Genomic DNA, 9,984 nt, shown 5'->3' with positions numbered 1-9,984 from the left:
CTAGGAACAGGTTTAATAGTCATTAGAAATCAAAGCTGTAAAGTCTCATTTCACTGACTGTAAACTATATGATTACCTGGTTCATGATTACCTGTCAGAGGAATAATGTGTATGCCAAGACAAAGCTAAAATCTGTAGCCTGTCCTTTTGTGACCCCATACCTTTTACCAACAATTGATGCAGCACTACACCTGAGGCTGAAGCTATTGTGGGTAGAATCATTATAACTCATTGCCAGCTGTCACAGAGACGTTTAGAGGTGTTACATCACCAGTGACTACAGCCACAAATACTTTGTAAACTACCTAATTAAAAATCTGTTTCACTTCACTGACCCACTACAAATAGCCACTTTAGGCTAATAAAATAATCATGCTTCACATGTTTTTTATGAAAGAGTTAATACATACTGTTCAGCTCTGTCATTGGTTGGCAGAACTGTCCATCATTTGGAAAACCTCTGATGCACCCACATGATGCACTAATGATGTCATCACAGTGTCCGTATGCTACACACTTGTTACACGGCCAGAAATACTGATCACCACATGTGCACTGGTACCCAGTATTATTCAAAAGACACTCTGTGAAAGAAACACAAACTAACTTTCAGGAAAAAAGTGTTATACTTTTACAAGTATGTTGCAAAGAAAATACTTTGTTTAATGTAATTGTGTTGTAGGTAAAAACACTTTACCTCTGGAGACTTGACTACTGTCAACTAAAACTTCTGAAAACATTGTGAAACTATTTCTGAATAAATAAAAACCTACAAAGTTGTGTGGTACTTTGAAAGACAGAGAGGACCGTTACCTGTAGTGATGTTGACTTCAGTGATCTGATTGTCACTTATTCCGAAGGGTAAACTGAGGTTCTTCAGAAGGGTTTTCAGCTGATTAAGCACTGCTGCATCCATTGTGTCAATCTCAATCTCGGCCATATATTCAGTGGGAGGTGGAGGTGCTGCAACAAACAAAGCAAACAAAGATCCTTTGAAATTACATGGAATTTATCTGCAGGAAAACTCAAGTAAGAAAAAAGGCACAAGTGCAAGAGGGTATAAATGGTTTCAATGATCACGGCGATGACATTTACAAACATTTTAACATACTATACTGTTTTTTTTCTCAAGATGCTGTTACATACCTGCCGGAGTTGGACAAGTGACATCTATAAAACAAAAAGATGAGAATGATAAGAAGCTGCTCAAAAAAACCTAATCAGATTGTTTTGAAATACTGCTATTAGTTGGACTATTTGAGATAGATTTGGAGTTTTAAACACACAGATCCTGACTCTCCACTGACTTTTATACATCACTGTGATATTTTGCTGCACTTTTTGCAATACCACATGTGTGATGACTTTATAATGGCTTTATGGTACCAAAACAAGAGGGGTGAAAGGGTACAATAGGCAAGAGCAAAGAACAAATGTAACAGATACTTTGTTATGTTATGTAGAAAAGGACCATAATACATTGAAACGAGCTTAAACTAAATAACCAAAATAGCATTACTCACATTTGTGAGTTTCTTTAGTCTCTTGTTCAGCCATCTTGCCAGGTTTTCTTTTTTTGTCAAATCACTCTGTTTGGAGTGTGCCTCTAAAAAACCTCCATTTGGAGGGCCATGTACCCCTAACACTTCACCCTACCTCTTTATCGCAACAACACCCTAAGGAGACACCATACCCCTAAAAGTGAATGGATTGGGTCTAAGTTAGTCTATTGATACAGGCAGTCATAAGTAGGTACTAAGTACCAGTGGTGTTGCACAAGGCTGGACTACACATGGTTCACATAAAACAACAGTGTAAGACAACAGCAATGTGCAAATCCACATACAGCACACAGATTATGCCACATATAGCTCATACGTACTCGTCAGCTCTGTGATGGGTTGGCAGTACTGTCCATCATTGGGCATGTCATTCAGGCATCCACATGTGGTATTGATGATGTCATCACAATGTCCATATTGTACACATTTGTCACATGGCCAGAAATACTGATCCTCACATCTGCAGTTGTATCCAGTATCATTAATGCAGACTGTAATAAAAAGAAATCACACACTTAATTAGGAACATCATATCTGATGACAAGACAAACTCTTACCTGTCAGAACAGTTATCGTTCTACTGTTGCGTTACAGATGGCAAACTAATTTAAAAGCTGCATAGGTCACTACTGAGGCCAGTACAGGGATACACACACTATAATATTTTGCTGAGAGGGCACGAGCCACAAAAGCTTTAGAAATGTCAATCAGTGCTCGTTTATAGGATGCAATGCGAAAAATGTAACAGGCTGTTACTTTAAAAATACCACTTTTATTGTTTCCAAATTCATAAGCAGCACATCTGCAACTTTGATGAAGTTTAAACAAAGATTTTACAAGTTAACAGAATTTCACTGAAAACAAACGTATTCCCTCTTTTTACTTTATTCCTCATATCAGTCAAATATAGCAATGAGAGTTTGGCCACATTTTATTTGGATGGTGTTCAGTTGATTGTGATTAGGGTTAAGATTAGGAATAGATGTAGGTTTAGCCTTGAGGTTAGGTTTAGGGTTAGATTTAATAAACTCTATCACACTGAACTTCTAGTTCATTTGCATTTAATATATATTTAGTTGGATGTTACTTATAAACAGACTGAACATTTACAAAGCATCTATAGTGGATCATCCAAATAAAGTGTTACCCAGATTTTTCCTACACTGTCTAAGCCCTTAAGGATTAACTAAACAACCTCAATAATGGTCTTTTTCAGCATTTGTTAGTTTTCTGTCTTCTGTTTCTTTCTTCTTATGTGTGTTCCTGTCATTTTCTAATTTAAAGTATGTCTTTGTATCAGCAGTTCTTGAAAATTTGACCTGCAAACCTGTTTGTTGGAAAGTCATTTCTTACTGTCTTGATATTTTCAGACATTTCCAAATAGTTTTTATCATGTGATATAATCTGGATGGAAATGAAATGATATTTAATATTGCTAAATTACCTAATTTTGTCATTTTAACCTTTAACCTATGCACAGGGCATAATTTATTTTATATTTTATTTGTTTTTTTCCAATATTTTAAACTAAACTAAGAAACAGAAATTGAGCACTTACAGAAACTGAAGGTTGTTCTCTGTAGAGTACGTTAACTTATTTTTACTTAGAAAATAAACATTTAGCTAGTGATGATGACAGCCTGACATCAATGTCGCAGTGGTTTTTAAGGGGATAAGGGGTTTATGGTGTCACTGTTGGTTAATTATAATTGTTTCCCATAGTGAGAAACCAAGGAAATGCTTAAAAAAGAACCCATAAACAGTGCATAAAAATAAATCAATAAAAATACTGACAAGTGGAAATTTTTACATAAGCACATTTTAACGACTACCTTAACATTGGGTAGACCAAGCTTACCTGTTGTAATGTTCAAAGCACTGACTTCTGTGGTGTTGTCGAGTTGTAATGGAAGACTGATTAAGTCCAGAGAGGATTTGATTTGTTCTATCAGAATCACCTGTGATATGTTTATCTCCACCACCACAATGTATTCCAGTGGCACTACGCTGGCTGAGGATGATAATGAGATTTTGGTTATTTAGGTAAAGTAAAAGAAAGGATGTGCCTCCAAATGAGGGGAAAACACATTCATTTTTATTTTAACTGCTAATTACATTGTAAACCTTTTACACATAATATTACACTGAATATGGAAATTATATTTACCATCTCGTTTTTCTCTTACGTGACTGAGTTCTCCATCCGTGTAGCTCAGCTGGAAGTTAAAGAATTGGAAAGCTAATAAGAGCACATAACAATGTTACAGCCATCTTATACATGGAATCGCAGGTATAAACATTAAATCTTATTGAGTCGTCATTACTAAAAACAAAGGCACATCAAATTGGACGTGTGAATTTCAGTGCTTAAAAAATAGCACTCACAACCAACAATTATACTAAAAATGAATATTGAAAAACAAGTGTTGTAGGTACTGATACTGATACATACTGATATGGTTGATAACCTGTTTATCTGAAATAAATCAACACAAAGCACAACGCAAAACACAGAAACCAGTAACTGCTATCGTTTATTCAGTTCATGTATATTTAGTTGTATCTGTAACCTTATTAAACACACACACACACACACACACGAGAACATCTATCTATCTATCTATCTATCTATCTATCTATCTATCTATCTATCTATCTATCTATCTATATTTGTCTGTGTATATATGTTTATATATACATATATACACACACACACACACACATATACACATATTTATATTTATACACACACACACATATTACATTAAAAGCTAGTGCAGGACTCATTATGTTAATAAGGGTCATTTTGTCCTTTCTGCAAAAATCTATCCACTTTGGGAGCCATAACATAGAGTCCATTTTACCATCTTGGCTGTACATGTCTAATGTCTTAGTGTAGTCTTTAAAATTGTATAGAAACAAAAATGCAGACTTACTTTTCTCAGCTTTAAGCTTTAGCTCAGTTAAAGCCTCTTTTCTTGTATCACAAGCTGGAAACTTGTCCCGAAAAATGGGAGCAGTTTCTTGTTTAACGGTCTACTTTTTATGAGACTGAAGTCGCTTCTCATTCGCAGCTTCACATTTGAATTTTCCTGTTCCACCTTAAATGGTGCCACCTTCAGCACCACATCGTGGAGGCTTGTGACAGCATATAAAATAAAATAAAACGGTGTTGTGTGACTTTTGACTCACCTTGTGTGTGTGTGTATACATTGTTAAAGTTTGATAAAAACTCGTCAGATCAAATATTACAGCGATGGCGGTGAATAATGAGGAGACAGAGCTGAACGGGTGTCTGTTTATCAGGAGTAACGTTAGCTCGCTCGGCTAAAACGTTTAGGAAATGAAACTTGAAACTGGAGACGCGACGCTCTGATAAACATTATTCTTAACTCTCAGTTTATAATTAGTTTAGTTAGACTTTCTTTACAGCAGTAACGGTGGCTAACATTAGCTGTCTGGCTAACTAACTGGATTAACCTACGTGTTTACATTTCAGCTGTGCGCATATGCTCGGTTGCTGGTTAGCTAACAGACACGACATGACTTAAATCGAGAAAGTTAAGATTTCCTGACTTGAGATAAGAAAAGACACTGTAAGATAAAGATTATTAAATTAATATCAGATTTGCTTCTGTACTACGATTTAGCGAAAAATCTTATCTTCACCTGACAGACCTGACAGAGTTAAGACAAAATGTTAGGAAGTATCTGTACTACGCCCCACCCAACACCCCCCACCCCTCCAACACCCCCCACCCCCCCCCGGCAACCCTGACGGAAAAGCATCTTAGAAAATGTTTGTGTGTGTGTGTGTGTGTGTGTGTGTGTGTGTAATATGGCCCCTTTTCTGCAACTGTGGCAGCTGAGAAGGCCATTTGTGGCATCCTTTTCAAAAGTCTGATGAAATGGGTATAACCATGTGAATGAAGCTAATTATATAAACAACAGCATCATAAAATTAACATGCTTTCAAACGCATGACAAAGAGTTTGTGTGCAATTCTATATATACAATAAACCACACAATAAGTTCAAAGTAAATAATTTAAAGCTTATTCTACTAAACAGTAGAATGACAAACCAGTCTTCTACCCTCTTCAGCAGCTGTGTTCACCAAGCTGCATCAGCCACATTTGTATGAGATCATTGTGTGCACTGCCTTTTTGATATACATACACACACACACACACACACACACACACACACACACACACACACACAGACACACACAGACACAGACACAGACACACACAGACACAGACACACAATATTGAAAAAAAAGTATTCGCTCCTCTGACTTCATACACATACGAACTTGAGTGACATCCCATTCTTAATCCACAGGATTTCATTTGATGTTGGCCCACCCTTTGCAGCTATAACAACTTCAACTGTTTCACAAGGTTTAGGAGTGTGTTAATGGGAATTTTTGACCGTTCTTCCAGTGGAGCATTTGTGAGGTCAGACACTGATGTTGGACGAGAAGGCCTGGCTCACAGTCTGCGCTCTAATTCATCCCAAAGGTGTTCTATCGGGTTGAGGTCAGGACTCTGTGTAGGCCAGTCAAGTTCTTCCACACCAAACTCGCTCATCCATGTCATGACCTTGCTTTTGTGCACTGGTGTGCAGTCATGTTGGAACAGGAATGGGCCGTCCCCAAACTGTTCTCACAAAGTTGGGAGCATGAAATTGTCCAAAATCTCTTGGTGCTGAAGCATTAAGAGTTCCCTTCATTGGAACTAAGGGCCCAATTCCTGAAAACCAACCCCCCACCATAATTCCCCCTGAGCGAATACTTTTGGCAATATAGTGTGTGTGTATGTATCTATATCTATACATACACACACACACACACATTTTCTAAGCGCTTTGTCCTCAGGGTTTGGGGGGGGGGCGGGGGGGGCGGTGGGGGGTTGTTGGTTTGGGGTGGTGGCGGTTGGGGGGGGGGGGGGGCGGCTTTGGTTTGGGGTGGTGGCGGTTGGGGGGGGCGGGGGTATGGAGCCTATCCCAGCAGTCATCGGGCGGAAGGCAGGATACACCCTGGACAGGTTGCCAGTCCATCACAGGGCATATCTATATCTATATATGCTCAGTGATGTTGGTGAGGGGTAAAATGGGATTGGGCCTTAGTATAAACCTCTGAGCTAATTCCACTACAGTACACTTCTGTGGTCTGTCATGTTGCTTGCTATTGCTAATGTCCAACAGTGCATTCCTGCTTCTTAATGTACTAAAGAACTGTTTTAGTTTGATTTTATTCTGACTTTCTAGCCCAAGGACAAAACCAGAAGTTTCACAATGGAGTGGCCAGGATAGACCAAGTGAACTCACCGGGGTGGCAAATGAAAACAGCAATAACAGTTAATAACATTCTTCTGTGCATATATTAGGGATGTGTTATTAAAATAACACTGTTGTGTTGAATTTATTGATATATTCATATTTAACAGAACTGTAAACTATAATTGTTATTATTATTTAGAAACAGAACACTGCAGTCTACTTCGTACTTTCTGCCTAGTTTTAATGATTCTAGAGATGATTCAGGTGTTATTTTCACACGTCTGACTCGATGTAAGATATGGGATAACAGAGGAAATTTTGTTCAACTGAGAATGACTACTGTCACCATGACAAAGCTGAAGCTAGATTCTTCTTCGCCAGCTTCTCATTTGCATTTTCCACTCCGCCTTAAAGAGTGCAGTAGTTTGCTGCCCCTATACAGGCACTCCGCTGAAACATTTGAAGCAGAATGGAAAGTTCAAATGAGAAACTGGTGAATAGGAAGCTTGTGTGTATCCATGGCAGTCAGTGTGTTCAGTAGGATATCAGGTAGCTCGCCAGACAGGTGACCCCTCTGGCCACCCCAGTTAAACAAATTAGTGCTCTTTTCACTGAGGTCTACATGCTTGATATGCCACTGTATAAAACCTGTAAAGTTGTTCCTGGAACGCAGCACAGCTTGGCAGCATCCATGATTATATAAAATGGCTTTAAAGGGCAGCTGATCACACTCACGCCTGAACTCTGATTGCCTGCCGTTTTCACTTCAGTGTGTTTGAAATTTCAATCTTAAAGTTGGGTGCTGTCTCTCTTTCTAAGTGTTAGTATTTTGGAATGTAAGCATTTTATCTGGGGTTTTTAAATAAAAGCACCATCCAAATAAATAAATAAATAAATACAATTCTTTTGTGTAAATTGTGTTAATCTCTTGTGCTAATCTAACTTTTGCAAACATTAAAAAAAAACTCCACCTGTAGGAAGATGTCTGAAATATCAGGGAGTCCTTGTGAGTCCACCACACATATGTTAATCAGCAAAATGGCAACAAATGGCAGAAAGTAGGTTGAAGTTGTCCCTGTGAAAGTGAAAGTAAGCAATTAGACATTTGTATATAACATCATAATTATTAGCTGTTGGCTGGTATAGCGTCCGGGACTGCTGATCCCAATGTTATATCAATGTTTTAAGTGTGGATTCTCTGTCTCTTTCATCCAAGGCAGCTGGTCTGCTCCACGACCTTAGGGCTCATCTTTAATTTATCGCATTCATTTTTTAAAAATCATTACTTAAATATTTAATTTTTCCCCTTTCCCCATTTCAATAAAGTGTGAGTTTAAATATACATTAAAATATAGTATTAAAAATATATGATAAAATTAATTTTTGAAACAATCTTTTAATATATTATAATTACAAATATATTATATTTTATAATATACATTATAATGGTGTTGATTTTTGCTGTGTTGAATTTCTCTGTCTGCAGTCAAAGCAGACCAAAAAGGATGCAAGTAATAGTAATTCCTGTTCTACACCAAGTTGATAAATCTGGATTGTCCTTGAAAAATATCAGCCACTCACATAGCAAATATTTCAGATTTATCTGCCTATTTCTAGCTATACAGAACAATGTTGCCATGACTCTCAAAATAGTTTACTGAGCTCTCTTAAAGTCTGAAACAGATCTGAAGCCATATGATAACGTAAATGACAATTTGAAGCTGAAATCATTGAGTAACACCTTACCTTTAGTGGCCATGCTGTGCTCTCCCAGGATTCAAGTTCTAGGGTGGTCTAGGGGGATCCCCTGGGGGACAATCTGACTACAAGGTGACCTAAAACAAATTTGGCATAAATGTAGAACTTGAAACACAAAGGTTTCCTTAAATACACTGCTCAAAAAAATAAAAGGAGCACTCAAATAACACATCCTAGATCTGAATGAATGAAATTCTCATTAATACTTTGTTCTGTACAAAGTTGAATGTGCTGACAACAAAATCACACAAAAATCATCAATGGAAATCAAAGTTATTAACCAATGGAGGCCTGGATTTGGAGTCACACACAAAATTAAAGTGGAAAAACACACTACAGGCTGATCCAACTTTGATGTAATGCCCTTAAAACAGGTCAAAATGAGGCTCACTATTGTGTGTGGCCTCCACGTGCCTGTATGACTCCCTACCATGCCTGGGCATGCTCCTGATGAGGTGGCGGATGGTCTACTGAAGGATCTCCTCCCAGACCTGGACTAAAGCATCCCACAACTCCTGGACAGTCTGTGGTGCAATGTGGCGTTGGTGGATGGAGCGATTCGGATTCAGGTCTGGGAAACAGTCGGGCCAGTCCATAGCTCCAATGCTTTCATCTTGCAGGAACTGTTGACACACCCCAGCCACATGAGGTCTAGCATTGTCCTGCATTAGGGGGAACCCAGGGCCAACCGCACCAGCATATGGTCTCACAAGGAGATTGAAGATCTCATCTCGGTACCTAATGGCAGTCAGGCTACCTCTGGCGAGCACATTGAGGGCTGTGCAGCCCTCCAAGAAATAATGCCACCCCACACCATTACTGACCCACTGCCAAACCAGTCATGCTGAAGGATGTTGCAGGCAGCAGATCGCTCTCCACAGCGTCTCCAGACTCCAGTCACGTCTGTCACATGTGCTCAGTATGAACCTGCTTTCATCTGTGAAGAGCACAGGGCGCCAGTGGCGAATTTGCCAATCCTGGTGTTCTCTGGCAAATGCCAAGCGTCCTGCACGGTGTTGGGCTGTGAGCACAACCCCCATCTGTGAACGTCGTGCCCTCATACCATCCTCATGGAGTCGGTTTCTAACCGTTTGTGCAGACACATGCACATTTATGGACTGCTGGAGGTCATTTTGCAGGGCTCTGGTAGTGCTCCTCCTGTTCCTACTTGCACAAAGGCGGAGGTAACGGTCCTGCTGCTGGGTTTTGCCCTCCTACGGCCTTCTCCTCATCTCCTGGTGTACTGGCCTGTCTCCTGGTAGCGCCTCCAGCCTCTGGACACTATGCTGACAGATACCGCAAACCTTCTTGCCACAGCTTACATTGATGTGCCATCCTGGATGAGCTGCACTACCTGAGCCACTTGTGTGGGTTGTAGA

The 9,984-nt window shown here is 39.2% G+C and overlaps 1 protein-coding gene across 1 annotated transcript; it reads right to left on the bottom strand.

Moving 5' to 3' along the window:
* Positions 1-221: 221 nt before the first annotated feature.
* LOC108412950 (adhesion G protein-coupled receptor F5-like) lies at positions 222-8,606 on the bottom strand. The gene is made up of 7 exons (XM_017685202.1): positions 8,594-8,606; positions 3,730-3,801; positions 3,421-3,573; positions 1,883-2,053; positions 1,147-1,170; positions 814-963; positions 222-238 (listed from the first exon to the last, which is right to left on the bottom strand). Exons 1-7 carry the CDS (start codon positions 8,604-8,606, stop codon positions 222-224), a joined length of 600 nt encoding a protein of 199 aa, XP_017540691.1.
* Between the last annotated feature and the right edge of the window lie 1,378 nt (positions 8,607-9,984).

This window comes from Pygocentrus nattereri, chromosome 4 (genome assembly GCF_015220715.1).
Source record: "Pygocentrus nattereri isolate fPygNat1 chromosome 4, fPygNat1.pri, whole genome shotgun sequence".
NCBI classification, from domain to species: Eukaryota; Metazoa; Chordata; class Actinopteri; order Characiformes; family Serrasalmidae; genus Pygocentrus; species Pygocentrus nattereri.
This window is presented reverse-complemented; position numbering and strand designations above follow the sequence as displayed.

Excerpts from the sequence above, each read along its gene's own strand:
- LOC108412950 (XM_017685202.1), bottom strand. Across the intron at positions 3,574-3,729 it reads CGTAAGAGAAAAACGAGATG|CCAGCGTAGTGCCACTGGAA; the intron begins GTAAATATAATT and ends TATCATCCTCAG. Across the intron at positions 2,054-3,420 it reads TGCTTTGAACATTACAACAG|TCTGCATTAATGATACTGGA; the intron begins GTAAGCTTGGTC and ends TTTTTATTACAG.